At 43.5% G+C, this 25285-nt stretch overlaps 1 protein-coding gene and 1 long non-coding RNA gene across 19 annotated transcripts in view; one reads left to right on the top strand and one right to left on the bottom strand.

Moving 5' to 3' along the window:
• Positions 1–25285, bottom strand: part of LOC126870449 (uncharacterized) — a 75010-nt gene that overhangs the window by 15363 nt on the left and 34362 nt on the right. For 6 of the 17 annotated variants that reach the window (XM_050628182.1, XM_050628171.1, XM_050628183.1 and 3 more), the window contains 11 exons: positions 19783–21674; positions 11926–12120; positions 9897–10007; positions 8947–9036; positions 8604–8690; positions 7078–7176; positions 4826–4894; positions 3673–3768; positions 2599–2833; positions 1416–1487; positions 459–621 (listed from right to left, as the gene is read on the bottom strand). In XM_050628182.1, coding sequence (XP_050484139.1) covers positions 459–621; positions 1416–1487; positions 2599–2833; positions 3673–3768; positions 4826–4894; positions 7078–7176; positions 8604–8690; positions 8947–9036; positions 9897–10007; positions 11926–12120; positions 19783–21633 — 3068 coding nt within the window. In that variant the 5' untranslated portion in view covers positions 21634–21674. The remainder of the gene's footprint in view (positions 1–458; positions 622–1415; positions 1488–2598; positions 2834–3672; positions 3769–4825; positions 4895–7077; positions 7177–8603; positions 8691–8946; positions 9037–9896; positions 10008–11925; positions 12121–19782; positions 21675–25285) is intronic. The other 11 variants (XM_050628174.1, XM_050628173.1, XM_050628175.1 and 8 more) reach the window with 10 other exon arrangements.
• LOC126870459 (uncharacterized) overlaps positions 1–25285 on the top strand; it is a 67547-nt gene that overhangs the window by 22132 nt on the left and 20130 nt on the right. The window contains exon 3 of one of the 2 annotated variants that reach the window (XR_007691340.1): positions 8765–8940. The exons of the other annotated variant lie outside the window; for it this stretch is intronic. This is a non-coding gene — a long non-coding RNA (uncharacterized LOC126870459). Of the gene's footprint in view, positions 1–8764; positions 8941–25285 lie in introns of those variants that run through there. 2 annotated transcript variants of the gene reach the window in all.

The raw sequence follows: 25285 nt of genomic DNA, 5'->3' as shown, positions 1-25285 counted from the left end.
CCATGTTAAAGGATATTTAAAAAGCTGCAACGCTGCACGTATTTTCATCGTTGAACCATCGATCCTTCAAGCTACGGGTAATATTTTTACGTACTTTATATCCGACGCAATGCTACGGTTGTAAATAGCCTCGTCTACCAACTTGCTATCGAAACGAATCGTAAAGTAAAAAGTTGGAAACGCGAAATAAATGAAAAAGAAGAATTCGATTAAAAAGAAGGATGATAAGTTAAAAGATTATCAGCGTTCCGAGAAAAACGTCGAGTGGCTGGAGTCACAGAGTCCTCGTTGTGTCCAACTGGTGGAAACGAATCTGTGTCACGGCTGAGAACCATCTCCTCGACCCACGATGCCATCGTATATGGCCGTTGGAACAAGAGAGGAGAGAGTGAGGCCAGGAGAACGATACGACGAGCTGAATAACGTAGGTGACTCTACCGAAACGATGGATTACTCACTTGGCGAGCTTGCTTAAGATACTGGGAGACCTCTTGACAGCGATCTGCGACGGCGACCTTTCGATCTCGTTGGTCTCCGTACCGGCCTTCTCGAACACTTGAAACCGGGACTTCACGTTCAGGCTCGACAACTCCTCGAGACCCAGGTCCGGTTTGTCTGAGGCTGTAACGGAGATTAAATAATATTTTTCTTTCGTCCGATATTCTCGTAAGACGGTAATCCCGCCACTATATATCGCGTAGATCGATGATACGCTGTTGTCGATGCGATAGTTATGATTTCTAATGGCCCGGTAGGCGACTCTGTTCTCTGAATGCGTTCGGGAGTCTAGTCAAGCTGTGATAAAATCGTTGAGTTCGCTCTAAAGAGGTTTTACCGAGCGAGTTAGTCGTTTGGGAACGGAGTGAATCGGTTCACGACGATCTCGTGTCCGCTGTGCTTGAGAAACAACTCTTATTTCTCGATCATACGTGTCTCGTAACGCATTCGCAGCTAATAATTTAAATCTTAATAGTTTCAATGTTAAGGAATTCTCGTATGGAAAGGCAACGTTTCTGTTATTAAGATAAAGACGCGATAAGAGAGATACGAGAACGTATCCTAATTACGAATTCGCTTGATACTCGCATTAAGTATTTTTTTACGATTGTTCCACCGCGGACTCGAGATCGTCGTCATGCAACGATGATTTTGTCTCGCTACTCGACGTTACAGCATCCTCGCACTCCACAACGAAATGAAGAATTAATCAAACCAAAAAACCGATTAGGGTATGAAAGAAGAAAAACAAAATAAAAAATTATGATAATACAAATGCGTATGTCGTTGTTAACGATAAATCAGCGGTATTAAAATGGGTGCAATCTGCAAAACGGTTAGGCAACTGTTAGAAAATCCACTCTTGGACGACTTTAGTCGTCGCTTGGTCGCACACTACCACCAGTCAGAACTATTACCTCTGACCACATCAGGCGGCAGCTCTTTCGGCTCGTTCTCCCGTATGATCAGCTCCGGCTTTCGAGGTCGCACTACGAAGTTCACAAGACATCTCTTTGTTGCATTAACGATCTCTCTGCATTTACGTGTAATTATATAGAGGGAGGAAACGACTGGAGGAACGGGAGAATAGAGGGGAAGGAGAGCAATTTTCAGTGACTACGTTAAAGAGGGGGACCTGAGCGTTGGGTGCCGCGCACGATATACGAGAGTTTATTTCACCCATTCGTCCGTAACGTCGATCGTATTTCCTTCGACCAAAGGCAAACCCTCCATTTTTTTCTCATTGTTATTTATTTTACGACGCGTAATCTATCGCTTCGTTATTCTCTATGGAAAATTGGAAAAACAGATCTCGTTCGTTCCTGTTCTTTCAATCCTTTGACAGCGCGATAACAAAGTAACCAAGAATTTAGAACGAACCACTTGGAAATAAATAACTGTTAATAATAATTATAATTTAATAATAATAATTGTTCCCGTGTGATTTTCCTACGATATGAAATTTTTTTTTATTTGGAAGTAATTTACAATCAATTCTCATTGGGAATTATAAGTAAATTATTCTAGCGTGGTACTATAACGCGAGTAATAAATGATTATCGTATGTTTGATTCTAGCTGAATCTAATGTTTAAAAATCTAGAGGGTAATGTCTTTTTAGCCTGCGGATCTGATCCGTCGTGTCACGTAATTGAGTAACTAGTGGGTTTTGGTGGTTGTTAATTCTTATGTTATATCTATTACTGGATTTGGATATTTCTTCTTTAACTATAGGTATCTATATATGTATATAGCGGTGGTATTTGTAGCACCGTATCGTATATTTACTTGCTGTTGAAGGGTTAACCTCGCGAATCTTTAAAGTCTACAGCGTCGACACATCGTAAGAATCTGTCTGTTACGATTTTTAAATCCAACGTTTGTGTCACGAGTGCAACGAAAAAAAAGAGGTACGTATTAAGAAGAGAGAAGAAAGAAATTGTCACGTAGTGGTGATTTCCAGCGAGAAAAGGCGGTGATATCAAAGCGACGAGAAAGATTCGCGGAGATTAGATCGGAGGCTATTTTAAGGCGAGTTCCGCCTACGACTAGCAGAGCTTGAGGTGAACGTGGCGTAAACGGTGTGGTGTGATCGACTTACCAGGCTCGTCGGACTCTTCAACCGGTTTCGGTTGGAAGAGTTCCTTGAAGTGTGGCTTACAGTAAAGCGTGCTCTCGTGGCTCTCGTAATTGTCCACGTTAAGCTGCTTGCTACACTGCACGCACCGGAAGCAATTCTTGTGCCAAACTAGACCCTCGGCCTTTGTCTGTTCCATTTGGAAGACGACCTTGCCGCAGCTACGGCAATTGGGATTCGTGTCGCCGTTTTGACCCACCTGCCGTCAAATTCCATTATTCCTTTACCGATCCTCCACTTTTTCCTCGCTCTTTTATTTTTCACCCGTATCATCATCTCGTTCCCTTTAACCGGCCTGTTTTCCTTGTCCCAATTACTCCGATCGGATCCGAGCAAACTGGCAGATTGCGGGAACGAGTTGACAACTCGAACGCGATACCACAGTCTTTAAAGAGGATATTTACATCTTTATGCTCTGCGTTATATCATTTCTGAGAAGCGTATCGCGTCATTACGCGTTATTAAAGCAACAATTTTGCAATAATTCGAGTAAACCAACAGAGACTAAACAAAGATCAAGTACTTGTTCGGACTTATCGTAAACTGAACCACAGATATTCGCGGTAAGAAACTTTTGTACTTTTCGATACGAGATCGATAAATTTTCACCTCTTCTAGCAAGTACGATCTAAATATTACCCCTTCGATTATCTACACTTTGGTTAAGCCGACGATAAAGATCTTCCTTTAAGACGAAGATGAAAGAAAGATGTAGCCAGTGTGTACTCGTATATTAATAGCACCGGATGCCGTAACTTCCTGTGACAAACTAATATTTCGAAGAAGACAGTGGTAGCTTTTTATAATTAAAAGGTTAATCCTTCAGCCGGGATTTTCTTTTCGACCGATCAGCTCCTTTGTGTTTGCTCGGCTATGAGAGGAAAAGTGGACGAGCTGAAACGATCGATTCCACGCCAACAGCTCGAAACAGGAAGGCTATTTACGCGCTCTTCGCGGCTGAAGGGTTAAGTACGTCAATGTTAAAGTATCCAGAGGAAGAGAGAGAGAGAGAGAGAGAGAGAGAGTGCGGGAGCTTACGGCGTTCAGCTGCTGTTGCACTTTGCCCGCGTCGATCGAACGCACATGCAGCACCGTCTTCTTGCTGAGGGCGTCGAATTTATTGAAGCTCGACTTCTGTAAACACAAACAGTGCACGCGTCAAACGAGAAGTGCTCGAAAGCCTTCAGCCCTGGTCTTGTCGTCGAGGGAGAACACCTCGTGAATGTGTGCGCGCTTCGATCTAGTCCGAAGCTTGTTCAGCGTGAGCATGAAAGCGTGTCTCGCTGATCGGAGGAAAGTATAAGCGGAGTTTCCTTTATTTCATTTGCTTTATGCGAATAGTTTCAGTTTTCTGCGAATTTAAAGGATATGCGAATTTTCAAAGATAAATCGTGCCCACGGTGAACGTTCTTATTACGTGGTAAAACTAGGACGCTTCGTGCGAGTGTTGGGTGCGCTCCAAAAAGCTTCCCAAACGGTACAGAACGAGAGGACTAAAGGTAGTTTCACACGGAGACAAGCTACGACGCGAAAGTAAAATACGAGAGGCTGCTACAGTTACCGTCAGAAATATTCGAATAATAAAAAAATTGAACTACGACAGCGTCGAATCGCGTTCTTTTTCCGCGCAACGTTATTTGTCACGTTTATTTATACAGCATACAGCGTGACATAGATTAACCGAAATCGCATTCCGTTGTTCGACGCCTCCAAAGCTAATACACGTGCCATCTGTATCATACGCGTATCACGATCCACGTATCTCCGTGTGGAAGTAGCCTAAGGAATCGTCCAATCGTTTGCAGATCCAGCAGATTGAAACGAAAATCGCAGAAACATCTAATTTTTACAATGTCTACTACGTATTAGCGCTACGTCGAATAACAAACTGATATAAAATGATAAACCGAACGAAACAAAACTTTCGTTTCAATCGAATTACCAGATAGACTCGAGCAATTTGTAAGGGGCACTACGATCTTGTTCAACGAAGTGATCAAAAGTAGAAGCAAAACTTGTTTGTCAAACATTTGGCGGAGAAATAATAATAGATGGATGCTGAGAAATGAAGCTGCGTTCGAAGAACGGCGTGGCAGGCGAGAAGCGTTGGAGAATAAGAAGAAAAGTGAGGATAGATAAAACCTTGGTGCGAATCGACCGTATTTGTGGTTATGTGTTTCGGGGGTCTTACCTCGAGCTTCGGTCGATCCGTGTCCTTACCCTCGCTCGTTAAGTTTGCCAAACTACAGTAGGAAGCCCTCTGTCCCGAGGTCGGTTTCGTAAGTTTTCGATTAAGGTTTCATGCATTCCGGGGCCGGGGAAGGCACCGAACAAAAAGAAAGAAACAGCACGGGCTGCGGGTTAGTGTCGTGTGGTAAATATTCGAAGCGCTACCTTCGTTCTAGAGTTGGAGAGATTCAGCGGTTGGCGGTCTCTGGAATTCCCTCTCCCCTTTCTTTTTTTGCTTGCCAGACGCAAGGCGAATTACTTGAGCTAATATTCTACAGCTGTTTACCTTCCACCACGCTTCCTATTGTTATCTCTTTCAATTCTTTACTTTTCGAGATATTTTCTGTTTTTCTTTCTGCTTCTTTCTTTGCTCTTCGCGACGTCTCCTTCTTTTATCTTTTACATTGTATTTGCTTTCGAAGATTTTATTCTTGAAGCGTGGTAGGAAACAGGTAAGTATACACACATCGATACAAAAGTAGCGTAGATGTAGATTTTCGCGTTTGAAAAATGTTGTTTGAAAAGACGCGAGAATTTTATAACATACTCAGCTGATTGTCAACTTATAGAGACAGTTCTGATTTACGTTTACACCGCGGACTTTTATGCGTTCACGGGAAACGCGAAAGCGCAGAAATGCACGCGTCGCAGGTGATATTCGCAGATCGCGTGTAATGTTCCAGTGTAATACCTTTTGCAGCGTTTATCGCGTAAAACGATTCTCCAACTGTGTTTTCGTATTTTTAATCGTCTTCGCGAAAATATAAAAGGAAACGACCGCGATCTACCAAGCTCCATCGAAACTGGTAGATTTTAAACTCGTATCGGATCTTCGACTTTTCTTTTACCTTTACCGTTGCATCGTTCGGTACATAGAAGATCCATAGAATATTCTCCTATTGGAGAAAAAGCGTTAACCGAAGGAATTAGACTGAGCCAGCTCGCAGGCGAAATCTTAGCGTACCACAGGCCTGTGTTAACTAAATTTCCAGTCGAGCAAGAGAATCGTTAACTGATAAACAAACCACAGCGCTGGGTACGCGCTAACGTGACCGAATTGGCAGAGAAGCGCCTTAAAAGGTTGTCGGTCGCCAATTGGTCGATACAAAATCGTCGCCAACCGCTGCATCGCCAAAGAGAAAGAAAAGAGGACGAAGGAGAGAGAAGAAGAAAAGAAACGAGAGGGGCGAACCACGGAGACAGCTGGAATTGTTTCCCGGGCTTGAGCTTCGCTCGAATAGCCTTTCTTTTTGGCACGGACCCGGCCCGATGCTTTCTCCGACACGACGCGAATACGTCTTTTTCATCCGTTCTCCGGCCGGATCTATGCAAATTGAAATTTCAAAGTTTCTCCGCCAATTGTGTCGATACGCACTGTTACGTAGCCGATAATTGTAAATTATTGAAAAAAAAAAAAGAAAAGAAAAGATGATAGAGATCGATGAAAAAATTAAAAAACAGGCTTCTTCGTGCTCGTTAAAAAAAAAAAGAAGAAAAAAGGAAAGAGCGATAGAACGAGTCGGAACTGAGACGATTTCACTGAGTATGTGCAGCGGAGGCTACGATGCCAAGGAATTATGTCACTCGTCTCGAAATCCGTAACCGGATAACCGATAAACGACGGATACACGCGGCGAAAAACTCGTAAGACCTCGATTCTCGGCCATTGCTGGCTGCACAAAGTGGGGCAAATGAGTAGTAGGTTATTATCAAAGCCGGCCCTCCCTTAAATGGAGAGACAGCATTCGCGGCGTTACGGCGACCGACTGCACGGCAAAACGCTTCGGCATCTTCGACGACGGCGCGGCGCGGCGCGGCGTACTCGAGCGAATCGCTCACGTGCACTCGGGAAATTCTTCGATCCATCCTTTCTACGAGTTGCTTATTTTTGGCACAAGACGAGTATACGATGATTCTACGATAAGATTATAATTACGAAATCGTAAAAAAGAAAATTAAACGTCGGACTGTAGCGACGTTATTCTTTGTACTCATCGTATAGAGGCACATGAAAATATTTGAACGTTTATCGCAGAGGATTTTCATAGATCGAAGATTTTAACAATTGAAGATAATTGTTCTATATGTGTACGCGGTATCAGGTCGTTTTTCTACTTTTTCTCCTTTGTGTTCTTTTTGTTCGACGAGAATAGCAAAGATGAAACATTCCAGCAGTCCCCGATGTCGTCCAACAGGTTCACGAAAGGTACTTACGAGGGCCTTGACCGACACCCCGGTGAAGACTAGCGCGTCTTTGGTGAACTTCGAGTAACCCTTCTCGCATACTCGCAGATCACCCAGCGACCTTGCTTTCTACGATCGTTGGGAGCGTCAATGGGAAGTCAGATTAGCAGCGAGTTGCGGATAGTTTCGCGGAGTGGCGAGCTTCGTGAACTTATTTATCTCGGAAGACCTTCTGGTCCGTGTATTTTCCAATTTTTATAAATTCAACTTCGAAACGTTATCACGCGACAGAGTTTTGCTTCGATATTGCCATCTTGTAACGATAACATCGCAATATTATTTGCGGTGTTAACCAAACGGTAACCTTTCCATTTTTCTTCTAACAAAACGTGTTATAACATCTGTTCGACGTTATTACATTCCGAAAGAGATACAAACGTACAAAGGCGAAATATCATCCACGATAACGATATGTTACGAAAGTTTTTCAGGATTAAAGAGACAGAGAGATTTTAACGAACGTCACAAAGCTCGCACTCGTTATGCGATTAGTATGCTGTTACGATAATCAGGATAAATTATTTGTTTGTCGTTCGGTTAATCCTATTGCCACACATCGCGAAGCGAAATAACGGAAGTTCGAAGTAGCTCATGCAGTAATAACTGTTAATAGGGCTGTCATTCCTCTGTCGTACCACGAAACATCGAATGCCGAGCAACATGCTCGCGAACAACTCCAATTAGCTCGAGAGCGAATTGAACCGATTCAACGTTTCTACTTTTCCATCGACGCGGCCAGCCAAAAAAAAAAAAAAAACGAACTCAAAAATTAGGACTTATGCTATATAGCGATTTTTCAGGGAAGACAAAAAAAAAAACATGAAGAACTTTGTCGATCTATCGTTGCGAAATTGACCATAGGTTCTCGTTACATGCTCGTTAACCCTCGACTACGAAGGTTCTTCTCTCGGATACCGAATCATCTTTTCAAATTACCCACACCATCTCGTTCAGGCTCGCCTTCCGTCGTTCCGTTAGTCGGAGGTTAACAAAGCGAAGGAAACACCTGACAAGTGGCAACGGGTTATTTTCCATACGTGCCGCGAATATTTTTAGGCAATTAGAGTCTGTGTCGAGGGTTAATGCTGCTCTCTTCCAAGTGTATTACTTAAGGGAGTAGTTCACACAGAATACGCGAGATGATACGCGAAGCGAGTCGAAAGTTTATTTGAAATTGTTCATCGCGCATATCGAATTCGACTTAGTTTGCGAATATTTACGCATTCGTGAGAATTTCGATCGATATAATATTTAATCGTCTGTGGTATCCAACAGATTCTACGGTTTTCTACATAGATGCCGCCGTCTTAATTCTGTAAATGAGATTTGCATAGAAATTTACGCGATAAATACCCGCGGGCTAACTACAATTTCCACTCGCCAGGGATGAACTACCCTCTTAAAATAGTCGCTTACGGATCATTTATAACATCTTAGCTAGAAATAACGAAAATTGAAACGCGAAAATGGGTGGCAAGATGATTAAATATACAAACCTCTTCGGTGTCCATGGCGTGATTGGTTTTCCCGTACGCAGTCTGATCGCCGTCGCTCATGTTCGAGATGTCGCCAAAGCTACGACACTGTTAGTGACAAAATAACAACTGACAAAGTGTAATTCGACAGCCATTAAAGCGGTTTTCTTTTGTCGTTTCAGCCGCGCGAACAAGCGTTCGTTATATAAGAAGACGGCCGTTAAAAGAGTGACAACGAGTAAATCTGATAAACGACGCTAATTGTCAATCACGCGACATAAAATAGTCGATTAGAAGATACGTACGAAAAATTAGAAAGACTAAAAGTAAGTGGCTTAATTATGGTTTTTTTTTCCATACTTACCAACTGTTTGATCGACACGCCAGTCGCGATCTTTTCCTTCGTACATCGATCTTGCTCGTTTCGAGTCGCCTCCGATACATAATTCTGTGTCTGCATGCACAAAATACAATGCACAGGGTACAAAGCTAATCACATGCGACTGGATATACGGTGATTCATAGTCTACTTGGGCTATTTCGATCGGACTTCTACTATCGTCATTGCAGAGAAACCTCGATATATCACGATACTCGTGGGTGATTACATCGTTACATTCGCTATACATGCAGGATAATTTACGAGTAACAATTTAACAAAGGAATTGATTAGCAATTTCTCTACCTCTGCTGTTTCTATATCAGAGAACGCCCGAAGCGTTCTCTTTGTACTTTTCGATAGGATCAATAAATCAATGCTACTATTATGCGAATAAATACTTATCGACAAATTTATACAAGATTAATCTTTGTTGCTCCTCGACTATGTATCGGCAATAAATTAAACTACGAATTTTCATATTTCAACTTTCTTAATTTGATCGACAGTTACGGTCTCCGTTTCTAAGACCGGTTCTAAAAACAGACGTTCTTCGTCGCTATACGTCGATCTCGATCTCGAAGAAATCGTAAAAGTACCTCGTCCAGTTTACGGTTTTTCCACTTGGGACCGCGTTTCCTCGCTCGGACGATCACCGGACGAAGGAGAAAAAAAGATACGAAGAAAGAGTGGACGCACGCGAGACGAATTCCTCTTTGGCCGGTCGCGTGAACGGGACACGCGAGCCACGTGGCGAATTTACGTCGATCGTGCCTCGTGTAACGGGCAACCACGGGTTGAATCGAATCCGATCACGGACGATTTATCGGATCGCGACCGACTGTGCGACGAGGAAAAATTGCAGCCACTTTACGCGCTCGCGTGGAAAGTGTTTGAGACTTTACGGTCTTAAGTTTCTGGCCGACGAAACTTACCAGAGATTTCACGTTCACGTTCGATAGATCGTCTTCGTCGGAGAAATCAAAGGTTTCCGGGTTCGTCTGCCGGGGACCGGGGTGCATGCTCGGCTCTTGCAAGTTAGAATTCTAACAAACAGACAAACACGCGCACACTGTACATGCAATACGGTTATACATTATCGTATAGTAGACAGAAACGATACAACGTATTTATTAGATTGTTCGAAAAGTTTCTTTCATTTCATAAGATGATAAAACAATTTCTGTTTTATATTATTTTATCGAATTAGGTATGATCTATTTCGTTATATTTCTATTATTATGTTCGTGCATAATTCAATAAACAAAAAACATTGTGCGTCTATTATTTCCTTATAAAACGAAAGAAACTTTTCCGACAACCTAATACTACCGCGATAAGTAGTTCAGATATTTGTAGATAGGTCAATTTTCCAAAGCGTAGCACCTTTCACGATTACGAATTCATTTTTACTAATGCGAGTATTGTTATTAAATCAAAATATAGCATATACACGTACGAATAACAACTACGATATACAGGGTGGTTGGTAACTGGTGGTACAAGCGGAAAGGGGGTGATTTTACGCGAAAAAAGAAGTCGAAAATATATAATAAAAATTTTTCGTTTGAGACTTTGCTTTCGAGAAAATCGACTTTGAATTTTCGCTCGGTCGCGTGCACTTTATCACGTCTCGTTATAACGGATCTCACTGTAGATTTTTAAAAAAATTAAAAAAAAAAATGTTTATTCTATATTTTCGACTTCTTTTTTCGCGTAGAATCACCCCCTTTCCGCTTGTACCGCCAGTTTCCAACCACCCTGTATAAGTAACAAGATATAACGTATATACGGTGTGATATAAATTATCAGTCGGTCAAAGTTTTCGCTTAAAACTACGTTATATCGTTTCCATCTGCTATACGTAGACGGTTAGGAGGATCAGGCGTGGTATTCCCCTTTCGGCATTCCATAGTTGGAGAAGTTCTCGTCAGCGTTGAGAACTATTGGAAAAAATGCAGACTTTATCAGAAAGCAAAGAAGAGGCGGAACTTTAAATATCGATCTCCGGAAATGTTCAACTTCCGAGGAGCTTTCCTTTTAGAAGGAACTTCTACCGAAACTTCTTTCCAGACAGTCCATGTTCTTTGTCCGTGGACAACTAGCAAGTTGTTTTTCGACTTGGAGGGGAACTTTTCCGTGGACGAATAAAATTACTCAGAAACTTGCGACAAAAGGATACTGAAAAGGCTGCTCTTACGGGAAAATTCTTACCGAATGCTCGAAAAAGAAATTCGTCTCTTAAGAATGCCGTTGCGTGGAAAGATAGACCGATGCAAGCGAGAAATGTAAATGGAAAACGTAAATAGAAAACGTAAATGGAGAAGTAGAGGTACCGTTCTCGGTGTCGGTTAAAGTGAAAAGCCTGGAAACTATTGCTCGGAATCGGAAGCATGCAAATAAGGATTAAACAGGCTCTTCCGGTTTCTGCCAAGACCATCGTCTATCGACGTGGATGCTTCTTCGACGTCGCTAATTAACACGACATAACGGTTCATGCACATAATGTGTTTCTACCGGGTTTCTTCGTCAGTCGCGGGTTCCTCGGTCTCGATTCGATCGTCTCGACATCCGGCTGGCACCTTTTCTTGTCCGCAGGAAGAACATGCTCGCGAGCGCACGACTCTTCTCGTTTGCGATTCGCGAACACGAGGTGTTAACAAAAAGAAAAAAAAAAAAAAAAAAGAAAGAAAGCTGAACGAGACGAATGAAAGAAACGAAATTCAATGGCCGAAATTCTATCGTTATTTGCTTCCTCGGTACGTGAGAAATATAAAGTACGAGCGAGATATAGAGCCGACTCGCTGATCCACGACAACTGCTAGTTTATTGGATTGTCGGAAAAGTTCGCGTAGAGTTCGCGTTATAAATTTCTATCAAACGTTCACTCTTTTTTAACACTTTGTAGATGGCTGTACGATGTTGTAGAAAATTTAAGGAACACGCTTCGGTGCGTTCACTCACCACAGAGATGTTCTCCTTTTCAAGCTCGTTCTTCTTGCTCTTTTTGGTCTTCTTTGTGCGAGGAGTGAGATTCGGCGAGGCATCGTTACCGGCGACGCCCTCGATCTTCTTCTTCTTCGTCTTGGTGCCAACCTTCGTGCCCGGCGAGGTTACCACGCTCGTGCTCGTTGTTATCGTTTCCTCTCGGCTTTCGCTCTGTGTTAACAGGCAGAAACAGATTTTTATTGCTTTATCGGCAGGATTACCGATGAAATTCCTATTGGCTGCGTTCACAATCGTACGCGTATCGAAATTCATATCGAGATCTACGTCTGTATCCGTATTCGAGTAGAACGATCGTGTTAACTTAACTTCTTCTGCCTCTATCCACGCATCGTCTTGGTTTTCTCTTAATACGCGTCCTCCAGCGGATAAAAACCTCGCGTAATCTGTAATCTCGGCTAAATTAGAGGATGTCGCTCCAACAGTCCCCCTAATGATATCCTGCGTGTTCCTTCGTGCGTCTTCCATCGACGCGCATCCGGAGGGAGAAACTCGAAAGTTACGAAATATCGAAAGTAGTATCGTTAATAACGATGTTCCGACGATACTGATATATACTCGCGCGGTAATTCGATCCTGTTATTCTTTCGAAAGTTTATAAATAAACGAATTTCTGATCAATAGTCGTAAACCGAACAGCGATCGAGGAGCTTCTCTTTTTTTTTCTAAAAATCGAGCAAATTGCATCGGATTTTAATCGGTAGTCTGATGGCCTACTAATTTGCATAGCGGAAAAGCGGCACCCGGTATAATTTCGAGGCTCGAAAAATAGCTAATCTTGGAAAGTGGATCGAGCGTAAGTGTAACAGCACGCACATTCGTGGAAACCGCTTTCCTTCGATTTCAGATAGTTTATCATGATCGACGATAGTATCGACGCTCCTGCCGATATCTCTGGAATTTTGAATATTATTACGAATCGTAACGAGGATATATGGAGACATATCGTGGTAGATTTTTTTCCCCGTAAAATTCTTAATGTATTCTCTTAGACGTATACGACGCGCAGCAATGTGCGTTGCATCGCGATCAATGAGCAAACTCGTCGAGGAAGAGCGAATGGTCGAGTTAACTAGATATTAACGATCGGCTAGATACGAATCGCGCAACAGAGCGATTTTACTGTCTAACAAGCGAATCGTGAAACAGGTGCACGAACCTTAGGAAACGCTGGAACTGACAAAATCTTCTCTGCGAGAAACATTCTGTAGAAACTCGTTGGAACGTCAAATTTATTTCGTACGCGATTTGACGATATTTTGGTTAGAAAGAGATGTTAAAATTAACGTGACAACGAGGTAGGCGTATTAAAATGGAAAGAAAGGATTGTCGGATAGCCACATTTTATCAAAAGCGGATCGCATTTGCGTCTTGAAGTTTACGTTTACGCTTCGCGCTATTACGTGGCAAATATTCTTCTCTCGGGACGTACGCTTATCGAATAACGTAATTGAAATAGAGTGAACTCGATGGAAAGATTCTATAAACTGTGACTGCCATAGTTTCGAAGATAAGTAAACGACACATTTACTAACGTTTTAAATGCAACGCTGATCTTCTCACGGCGATTTGTGTTCGCGGTCGTTGTGTCTAATGAATTTCCGGTTCTCTCGCCCGTAGCTCGCCACTGTCCTCTCGGTAAATCGATAAGGAAATCGTCCGAGTCCAACCATGCAATTTACGAAGACTACGTTTTATGGTGATTTTAAGGAACCCTGTTTTAATTGACGCGACTGGCGGTACAGCAATTAAATCGCTGATAAATATTCATAGATGGAGCCGAGCGGATCAGATCAGAACGCGATCTTAAACAAGATGTTAGTAAACATCGCACACTTTCCACACGATTAACATCTGCTGCGTAAGATTTGTCCGGCGTTCTCTTCTTCTGTTTTTTAAATCTACTACAAATCTTTTTTAAACAGATATTCGAATTGCGAACTGCTAATTGAAAGAAAGATATATAGGAGTATAATTTAACAACTTTTCAAACATCCTGATTAATCGATTCATGCCGCTTGAAACGTTCCCACGGTTCCTTTTCATCGATCCTTTAATCGGAAAGACAAAATCACTTCAACGTTTGATAGTCTCTCGTATGTAGTTGTTTCTCTGTCGAACTGTCAGAACCGATTTAAATATGGAAATTCGTCCGCGAAGCGTTGCGTTTTACTTTCAAAAACGATATCTAAACAGATGGAAACTAATATTCGAAACCAAGATAACAAATAAACACTGTTACGTATGCGAGATTAGTTAAAATTAAAATCGTACGATCTATTAACCTCACTCGACGTACAAATTTCTCGCGATCATTTCTCCGACTGTCCGTTCCGATCCGATAAAATCTCTGTGAAATCTTCATCTTCTGTCTCGTCGAACATCCCATAAATAATTCTTAAAGAGGCTGTAGCATCTCGATTTGTAAATTAAGAACGATCCAGACTTGCGAAGAACTGGCCATATACAAATTCCTCGCGATAATACCCCGTTCCACGCAAACCGCTCCTTCGAATCTCAATCTCGATCAACGCAGCGTTTAATCGCGCACGATTGTTAATTACGCGAACAGCGAAAGTAGCAAGGCGAACCTCGACGATTCCTTTTGCTCTGGTTGCTCCCGGTGAGCTTAATGAAGAGATCCTGACGTGAAATTAGTTACGACGATCGTGGCGCGTTCTCCGCTTCCCCGGTGATAACTTTATCGCGATCCTCTTATTAGACGACGCTGATCGACGCGATGCTTCGTTGAGAGCGTCGCTTCGACACGACACACGTAATTACACGGTCACGTAACTCTCGCAAACTCGATTCCGCCGACGATTACGCGGCGTTCACGCCGAACGCAACCGCCAAAGATCTTTGGAAAATCGCGCGCCAACGTTTCCCGGACACTGACTGTATCTCTTAATTAGCACTGTGATGACTGATGACGATGCGGTAACGTCACGCGAGTGTTAATGATTCACATACATATATACATAGAAATATAAATAGAAAGATCACGGGTGAAAAACATGATCGAATTTCTTGTCGTTTATGGGAAAGCAATTTTAAAATTCGATACATGAAATAATTCCTCGTCGGAACTATCTCTACGTTTAATTCTAAAAGTGCACGCAAAGTACGAAAATATTTTTATTAAGCAGGGAAATATTTTGCGACGACGAAGACATTGGATGTGCCAAGTCGTTGAACGATCGAGTTACGTACGACGATGATTTAAAAAGTGAAATGTATAATGTTGTATTCGCGACGATACGCTTAAATCTTCCTGCAGCTACAGGTTAATATCTTCCTCGTTTTCTCGAGGATCGAACGCCGAGAATAAAAATGGAAAAAAGGCAAGCCTCGCGTGATCGGCAAATTCGATGAATAATAAGATGGTCACGGTGAGCGGGAACAGCGACGGACTTTCGTAAACCTCGAGACTTTCTAATTCGGAGACTTCCGATTCACTTTCACAATTTTTGGCTGGAATCTCTCGATCTTCGGTCCCTTCCGATCGTCCCAGCACGCGATCATTCGACCAACACACCGGCTATTTTCTCGTTAAGAGTAGCGAAGATGCGAGGTAATTTTCAGAAGGAAAAAAACGTTCGCACGTACCGTGGAAAATCGTTGCTTCCTTCGCGCGAGTTTCTTTCACGCCGATCCTAATCTGCCTCACTTTCTCGCGACCACCGAGCAATTCAAATTCGTTCGATTTAGAAAGTAAAAGATAAACGTTCGTTAAACGAGCTTCAAAGATCACCACAAACACCAGTAGTAACAATTTCGATCATTTTTGTCAAAAACTTTGGAAAATTTCGAAGAAATCGGACGATTCTTCCTGGACGAAGACCGGCTAGTCGCTGAGGACGACGACGCGCGTCTACCTTGGTAACGAGGTCGACGAAAGCTGACGGAAGAACCACAAGGAACAGACGAGAGGGAAGAAGAGAGTGCAAGGGAATGCAAAGAGAAGGGGAACGTGTTCGTGGAGCGCCCTGGGGCCGGGGCTCCCTTAGCGCTAGCTCGGGCAGACAGACGTCGCGATACCGATCAGAAAAATTCTATGCAAACGGGAAACGTTCAGGAAGAGCGTGGCCGCGCCTGATAAAACAGTAACCGCGGGATAAATCACTCGAGGATGCAATTAAACCAACGATAGATCTCTCCTTTCGGTAACAAAAGTCCGGCTAAGTATTGGCAGATTGGATTTGTGCGAGGATCAAGCGTACTTTTTGCCAGAACAAAATTCAAACAGATAAGAGAGACAGAAAAAGAATACGTAATTGTGGGATGAGGAAATTGCAGGACTTCGAGTTGCGCTTAAATCGAGATTGAATTTACAAGAAGAGAATGTCGAAGATTGAAAAAGTTGAAAAAGACGAAGAGACAAAAAAGTAGATACACGATTAGATGTTCTATTATACAGCTATATGAAACTATCTGAACAAGTTTCGCGCGTATTGGTCCGTGAATCGCAAGTTCTATCCGACGATAGATCGAATTTATGCGATAAGCAAAGGTAGTGTAAAAATACTCGAACAGACAAGAGAGACGCTTAAAAGATGTTAAAGAGATTGAAATAGACGAAGAAGTGGAAAAGTATAGCCAGTGATTTTCGTTGGATGACCTCGTAGCGAGTTGACCCAAGTCCTACCTGACCGAAGATCATCCTCGTGGAGATTCGCACCGAGGATCGAGACGTTTGAGTGACCGCTAGATCCACAACTCTGAAGCTGTCTGGCAACGTTTGGAAGAACCTGACCAGGTTCAGAAAACTCGGTGCTCTCCAAAGCGTGGATAGCGAGGAGGAAACCGTGGGGATACGTTGGATTTCCGCGATTGGCCGTTTCCACCGGACACGGGGAGACGGTTGGCCGCGTATGGGTGGCCAGGTGAAACACGAGGGGAGCAGACGGTGTTCAGAATAGCAGAACGAAAGGTAGCAAGCCGATCCAACAGTAAACAGAGTCTCAGGATTGGCCGGCGGTTCTTCGTCCAAGATCGACCTCGATCTACTCTTCATCGTGCTTTTGATGTAACGCGTTCGTTTGGTTTTTTGAACGTCACTCGGCTACGTTTCACGCGTATCTACGCGTATGTCAGTGTGTGTGTGGGGGAGTCGTTTCGTGACACGTGATCGAGAAAACCGGTATTCGAATAGCGATAACTGGAAGCTTTGGTCGCCTGACATATAGGAAGTAAATCGTGATCTTGATCGAGTGTGGAAATCATGGAAGTTGTGCGTATGGAAAAGATCCGACCTTGGTAGCTCGGTGTCTGAGAGTTGCGACCTTGAAAGTTCAACGTACGAGAGCCGCCGCGGTCTTTAAATTTCGATGTAGCAACTTTTAAGCGAAGATTTTCGTTTAAATTTAATTCGGACACTCGCAACGACGAATTATCGAAAGTTTGACGTTGGAAAATCCCAAAAAGTTACGCAGAGAATTTACCTTCGAAAATAACGTCGAAACGCTCGTTGCCCTAATTTAAGTACTCCAAGTTTGAAAGTTCAACGACGTTAAAAAAAAACTGAGATTTCTAAATTTCAGCTCTAAAACTATTCAACTGTCGAACATTTTCATCTAAATTCGATTTCAGAGTTTATTACGAGCTTCGAAATTTCGCGGCCACTGTCACGGAATTTTCACGCAAAACATGAAAAAAGCTCCGCTTTATAAAACTCGGTCGAAACTTTTAACTGGAATTTGTCTGAATTCGATTTAAAAGTTTGTCACGGCCTCGATCTCGGTCGAGTTCGTTCCTAGCGGAATAGGTTACACGGCATGGGCGGTAGTCGTTGAACCGGCTGTCTGATAACTCGGTTTCGTAGCGTCGTCTTGATAAACGAGCGGATTGCTTCCGGTACGCGTTCATCTGTTCACGTGAAGCCCGTGAATTATCGTTGTCGCTTCTATTCGTGTCGTCGAGGTACATTCAACTCGTTGTTTCTCGTTCCACCAACACGCAACGTTATTTCCGGAGCCCTGCACTCGCTAATTAATTTCGGACATACAACGAGTTTGGTCGAAACACGGCTGTACGCTTTCTTCTTCGGTACAGTCGATGCTCTTTCGAAAGTAAAAGCCCCGATAATTTTTATCTCGCTGTTCGTAAAAGTGAATCGTAAAAGCGAAATTTATGATTGCAAGCAAGAAATATCCTGACATTTCAGATCTAACGAAAGTACCATAGGTTTGTTGACAGTTGTCGTCCGAGGATCTAGAAATCAAATCTGAAAAGTCGATTCTGATTTATCTGCGAGCCAGACAAACGCTAGATACGAATAAAATTACGCTACTTGGCGAGGATAATCTCACAACTGGAAATGGCACTGTTTTTGAAAATAGCAAGCGATGCCCACGAAGATACCCAGCTCTGTTTACGAGCGGATAGCAAGATGGAATTGTTATAATTATTCAGCGAAATTATTCTGTTTAACTAGGATTACGTGTTACCAAATTCGTTGCACGATTGCTCGTCTTCACTAGGTAGGCCGCGAGTTTCGATACTTGTCAGGAACCTGATTTATGCCGCGTATCAAACGCGATTTAATTGCCGGCTTGTGGAGTTTCGGTTCGCGTTACCAGCTAGTCGTAATTCCGTTCATAGCCGTGAACTACATTCGTCCATACTCTCACTGGACCACGTCGTGGAATAAAGGAGCGCAGGCTCGCGTGTCGTATTCTTCGCCGGTGTCAATGAAGAGAAATAACGGAGAATGAAAGTGGTTACGCATCGTTGCTCCGTGTCAACGAGCCAATTAGGCCTTTGTTATTTAATTAAACGCACCAACGTTTACGCTACAACGCCTTGCCGCTTCAACGTTTCCTTTTCATTTCTGTATTTGTTTTTCCTTTAGCTTTCAGGAAAAAAGTAAAACAAAAAAGAAGAAAAAAAAAAAGAATAAAGAAGTCAAGAGCGAAGAGTTTTATGGTGAATCGAACGGAACGTCAGCTTACCTGGTTAACGAGATTAATTATCACCGCCACGAAATATGCGTGGGAGCAGAAGCAACGGTGTAATTAGTGCCGCGGTGTACCGACAGGAAAAGCGGAATGGCTCGTTTGCAAGAATTACTCAACACTCGGCAGGAACGCGAATAACACTGCCTCTTTGCAAAGCGACGCGTTGGTACCATCGGTTCGCTACGATATAGCTTTGCCGGAAACAACGTAGTCGGCCAATTACTCTCAAGCTGTGTCTACCGATTTTCTACCTTAAATTCGACCTAATAAAATGTTCTCTCTCAACATTCCGCGCCATTTATCCAACGAAAAAAGGCTAAATATCAATTACTCTCAAGCTGCATGCTGACCTTTTGCTCGAAATTCAATCCAACTTTTACTTTTGCTAAAATTCTTCGCGTAATCGTATCGGCCACGTTATTTGGTCAGTGAAACACGACACACATCACTCAACGTCAAATAATAACAACGGAATCATTCCTTCTAATGTATTATATAATATAATATAGGAGATACCATTTAGTTGACGATAAAATCGCATAGATTTTTCGATATGAACCGAAAGAGTGTGTGCTACAAAGGTGAGAAAAATATTTGAAAAAAAAAAAAAACATCTTTCTAAGCTTTATAGCGTAACCACTGGAATTATATGAAACGAATCTCTGCAATCTCATCGTCGATTAAACAACATCCTCCGTACGAACGAGTATCAAGCGTTTTGTCAGAAAAGTTAGAAGGGTTGATAGAACTCTCAACGTTTCAAACTGTCAAGCGCGTCCTACCTTTAATGTAGCTCGCTCTTACGTCTTAACAAAGATCCGTGTGGTTGATTAGTCGCAAACGAAGCAACACTTACGTCACCCACGTTAGAAACGTCGCTGGTCTCGTCGTCGGGGGTTGCAAGAGGTGCGCGAACCGGTGACTCGAGCTCGTGGTTCCGAAGTTGTTCCTCGTTGACTGGTTCCGCGTCGTTGTCGATCTCGAGGCACTGCGTCTCGGAGACTATCTTCACGCTGCTTTCGGATATCACCACTTCTGTTTTCTCGATGAAAGTGGGTTCCGATACGGACAGTTCGCTGGACGATTCCGTTATCGCGTTTTGCTCGTCCATGTTATCGTTTGCTTCCTCTTTCGTTTCTTCCTCCTTAATTTGCCCTTCCCCCTCCTCCTCCTCCTCCTCCTCCTCCTCCTCCTCCTCCTCCAGCAAATTCCCAATCGGAGGATCGATCTTTTCAGTCGACAGGGTCTCGCGAGCCTGAATATCTTCTTGAAGATATTGGTCGCAATTTTCTTCGCTTAGCACTCGACGTTCCGTGTCCAGGAACTCCTGAGTACTAGCTGCATCTGCCGAGCTTTCCGAGTGACTCAATGTTACGTCGTCGAAGCTTCTGAACTGCATCGTCGGCGTGCCACGGGCCTCTTCTTCCGATTCCTCGATCAGCTTCCCTGGAACGGATAGTTCCTCGACATCTTCGGGAATTTTCTCCTCCATCGAGGAGGAAGATTTATCGTTCGCCGATACCTTCGACTCCTTGTCCACCGAGAACTCTTTCACCTCCTCCCTTTCCTTGTCACGCTCAGTGTCTGCAAGCTCGAAAGTATCAGCTAATTTCTTATTCTCCGGTACGGTTTCTTTGGCGAATTCTTCGGTGGTACGAGGCTCTACGTCCTCCTGACACAAGGACTGATCGAAATTATCAGAAAACTGACCAGTTTGTCGATCCTCCGTATCGATCGTCTGCTCTGACCACGTGTCTGTCGTGTCTCTCTTCCGCGAACGGCTCTCTTCCATCGTTACAGCGTCTTTCACGATATCTGCTTCCATGGATTCGAAGATCATACCCTGAACCTCTTGCTCCTGTTGGTACTTGTCCACGTAACTCGCAGACACGGTTCTGGTTACCTGGTCTTGCTCGTGTTCGTAAGGTGACTCGAAGGATTCCTGGGTCGTAGTCGTCACTTCCGATAGCCTCTCGGTGGCCTCCGTGGGTCGAAGGACGGGATAATTTGGACGCGGGTCTTCGTCGTCCTCGTTTTGCGGGAATTTGCCATCGTTGGACGTGTCACGCGCCAGCTGATCGATCTCACGAGTCGTTGTTTCTTCGACCAATATCGTGCTGCCAACTTCCGACTGCTCGTCGAACGCCTGTTCCTCCTGCTGCTGCTGCTCCTCCTCGTCCCGGAAACCTACCGTGATCGGTTCTGGCTTCACGTTTTCCTCGTACGAAGAATTCGAAATTTTAGTCTCCGGTGACATGTGACCGTTTTGATAACTGTACGACTTGTCCACCAACGCGGAATGTTCCGTTTCCGCCACGATGAATTTCGCGTTTACGTCGAGGACGTCCTCCTCCTGATGTATATCCAAGACGATCCTCTTGACCGCTTCTGGCTGGTTCATCGTTTCTTGTTGCTCGTCCGATTCGATACCGGCCTCCTCTTCGGTGCTGGAGCAAATTCTCAAGGCTAGCTCGCTCTCGATTAATTCTTGAAGACTCTTGTCGTCTGTGTCCAACTCGTTACGCGTGTTGTTAGTCAGGATTAGGTCGTCCTCGTCGTCGTTGTTGTCACACAACGAGATTAGTTGCTTGTTACTCGCGGTTAAGTTATCCAACTGGATCAAACCGTTGTTAGATTGAACACTACACACCTCGCTCTTTTTGCTACTTACGACATTGATCGACTTCTTGGTCGCCACCTCCGCCATTATGGTGCGCCTGGATCGTCGGACAGTCGCACCGTGGACACCTGCAATCACAAAATTGTATTATCGCTATTATTACGCCGCACATGTTTATGGAAATTTGCAATTCAACAAAATTGGCTACGAATTTGAAGATAAGCAAAGATACACGTCATTTCTGTCCTTTATGAAATATCACACGTCGAATACGCACGCAGTGTTTTATGGCGACTAGAAAAATTATTAAACGCACCGTTACATTTCTCATAATATTTAATTAATTAATTAATTAGCTCTGCGTATATTAAATTTCGTATCGTTCACTGGTATTTTCGTGCGAGTATGAGGATCGCACGTAGAATCAATGGAAGATAAAGATACGTACAAATATTTTTCGTAGCTACTGTGCGCGGAGGAAATAGAGAACGAGATAAAGGGAGATCGCGAAGGAAATCGCGAGTGACCTGTGAACGCTGAATATGCCGGTCGAAGCGGCAGCGGTGGTTTTATGGTTATGCGAAGGCAAAGCTTGCTTTAGTAGCCCCATAAAGTGAACGGCCGAAGAAACGCGTTCGTTGTTCGTCGACTTCACGACGGGACAACGAGTTCGACCTCGGTCAGGAAATTAACGACGAGAATTCGAGAGAAACTCCGCGCCCTCGCATCGTGACTCGCCATTGATTTACGCGACGTAAATAACAGATTAATGTTCTGTTTGGTAATTCGCGCGCTCTTTCTCGTCGAATTACCTCCTGTCCGTACAACTGGATAACCGATCGACGTTGCGCAGTTTCGTGCCTCCTTTGCGAGCCATTCGGAAGAAGGTCACTGGGTATTTCTGGACCAACGATTTTCCTGGTCTTATTCCAGGGACGACTAGGAAGAGAGATTCGTTTAATTCCACGACAGAGTTAGATTACACGACGATCGTTTTTATTTTGGACGCGAAAGCAGACGCGCCAAAATTTGTTGCATATCGCTAAAAAATTGCGTCGTACGTACAATGCCGCGGAAAAGTAACAAGACAAATTTCCTTTCTCGAAACAGTTACTCGAAATATCGTAATTATGAAAGACCGAATTGATTTGCACACCTTTTCTCAAAGGCTGTGTTTTTGTTTATCATTCGTGTAATCGTTCTGAAGTAATCTCTTCCGGCACTGTGTATGATTTCTTACGCGTTGGATCGTCCTTTAAAAGCCAGTGAAGGTTATTAATATATCCGTGGATTTGGATGTGTTCCTCTTGGTATAAACATTCGCGATCTGACGATTACGAAAATATGCGAGGGCAAACCGGAGATGGTAGGTCGTAGCAGAGAAGAGAAGGCACGCTCTATTCTTAGATTGCTCCGAATTCGGTGAACAACGAGATCCGCTGTCCTTCTGGGAGAGACGCCGCGTAATTCGCGCCACTTCGTACGACCGCAGGGATGCTAACCAGAGAGACCACTCCTCCCTTTGGCTTTAATTTCCGTGGTGTCCTCTCGGTGCGCGTGCATCGAAATTAACGGAAGATGCGGCCGTATGGAACTCAGGAAGCGGTTGCAGCGCTGCCGCGTTGGCTGCCAAGTTGAATCCTCCTATTATTAGCTATTCCGTGCGTTCGCGTATTTATGCCATAGCGACCGAACTTATTTCGAAAATGAAATCTGAAACTGCTCAAGGATACCACGCTGGCTGCTTCCTGGAATCGTGTTGTTTCGCAAATTGAAAGACTTTTGCGAGCCATCGTGAAACAACAAATATCGCACTGGCCGCGCCAATTTGCTAGAGCTTTCGGTTTGCTACATTTCAAGCTTCGATTTTGAAATTTTCGCAAAAATTGATACTAAAAGTAAATGACGCGCTAGATACCAGTAGAATAAGATCGCCGAAAGAAAAGAATTTTTTACAACTCAAAATATAATAGGACTGTTTCAGTCCTTTGTTAAATATCGCTAAACGATACGTACAAGCACTGTACAGCGAGCTATTTCCTAGGATGGTAAGATACGTTCTCGAATTTTAAATTCATCTTGGGACGACGTTAGGTCGTTGGTATACGTATCGGTACACGTTAAAGTTATTAACGCTTTAATGACTTTGTATCTACTAGACCATACTCGAAAGAACTTTAGACGCTTCAAAGAATCACGTTCCACGAACATATCCTTGAACAGTATGCAAACACATGACAAACTGGCAACAGATTGTTCATCGGTGAGAACGCACCTTTAAAGGCTCTGAAAGACTCTGTTTGCGTCACGTCTTCTTGTTGCACACGTTTCTAAATTCGTCACGTGCAGTTTATTCCGGGAGTATTTCGCGCAAAAATTTATGGCCACCGAAACGAGCGTTAATCGATGTTCTTTGGCTCGTTAAAGTTGCCGTGGGTCAGGCTTGTGGTTGGAATTAGAAAGAATAAGACGCGAGTCGTAAGAATAAGATACGGTAAATTATATCAACTACGAATTAGTCGAGTGTGATGATCGGACGAAGTATAATGAAACAGCTTCTAAACGTCTTTTTAATAGCCACAATTATTATTCCGGTTGGTGGCTGCGTCGCGTGGATGTTTTTAGCGAATCACGCAGCGAAACGACGCGGAACTATATGTATATTGATTTAAAGTGGTCGTTAAGGAATTCCTAACTGTCTCTTCCACGTCGATATATCGTAACATTGGCGTGTATCATTGCACGATTTTATCGATGCCGCACACGGGTCTGTATTTATAAGCAAATGTTTCAGTGCGATTCGCTTATACGAACGCGAACTCTTACTCGCTAAACGAAATTCGTAAATAGCGGACAGAATTGAAAAGTGGACTCTCGTTATACGATCGACTTATTCGTACGCGCGAACCTGCTTCTTCTTCGACAAATCCGTACAAATTCGCGCAATTTCTACTCTATGGTACAATATATGTACTTTTAAGAAAGGTGTAACGTCGCGTAAGAAGATGGGGAATATTTCAAGAAAGTCGTATTCGAGAGACTAGCAATGATTCGATCGAGTTGATTTATGTTCACCGATTAACGGATTAATTTTATCCTTTATCCCTACCGAGAAAACAATCCAAGCAAACTACCGTCAAAAATTGCTTGACAAATTCCAGCATATCGTGGCCCGAGCAGAGCACGATTTATAAACAGAGAAAGAGAACGGTCGGGTTGACTCTAACATAAACTAAGTCGCGCCGCAGTAAAATTAGAAAGTGGTTCGAAGCGCGCATGCGCCCGTGCTTCGGCGTCCCTGTAGCGCGCATGCGCGTTCACCAGTTTTTCCATGCTCCACGGCACAACGTGATATTTAAAAGCGCGCAGAACGTTTTCAAGTCCGTGGTCGTCGTGCTTCTCAAATCTTTCGCGCGCTGTCTCTTTAATTCGATCTTTCTCCCTCTCCTCCTCCTCCTCCTCCTCCTCCACCTCCTCTTCCTCCTCCTCCTCCTCCTCCTCCTCCTCCACCTCTTCCTCCTCCTCCTCCTCCTCCTCCTCCTCCTCCTCCTCCTCCTCTTCTTCTTTCTCTTCGTTTTCGTTTTCTCCTTCTAGGTTCGCTCGTATTCTCTTTCTTCCCTACCCTTTCTATCCGTTCGTCAATCTTTTTCTCCCGCTTTCTCGATCTCTTTCGCTCGATCCAGTCTCTTCTTTTCTCTCTCGTCCCTCTCGTTGGCCGGCGTTTCTCCGAGGTCGTTCT

Source organism: Bombus huntii, chromosome 10, assembly GCF_024542735.1.
Source record: "Bombus huntii isolate Logan2020A chromosome 10, iyBomHunt1.1, whole genome shotgun sequence".
Lineage (NCBI taxonomy): Eukaryota > Metazoa > Arthropoda > Insecta > Hymenoptera > Apidae > Bombus > Bombus huntii.
This window is presented reverse-complemented; position numbering and strand designations above follow the sequence as displayed.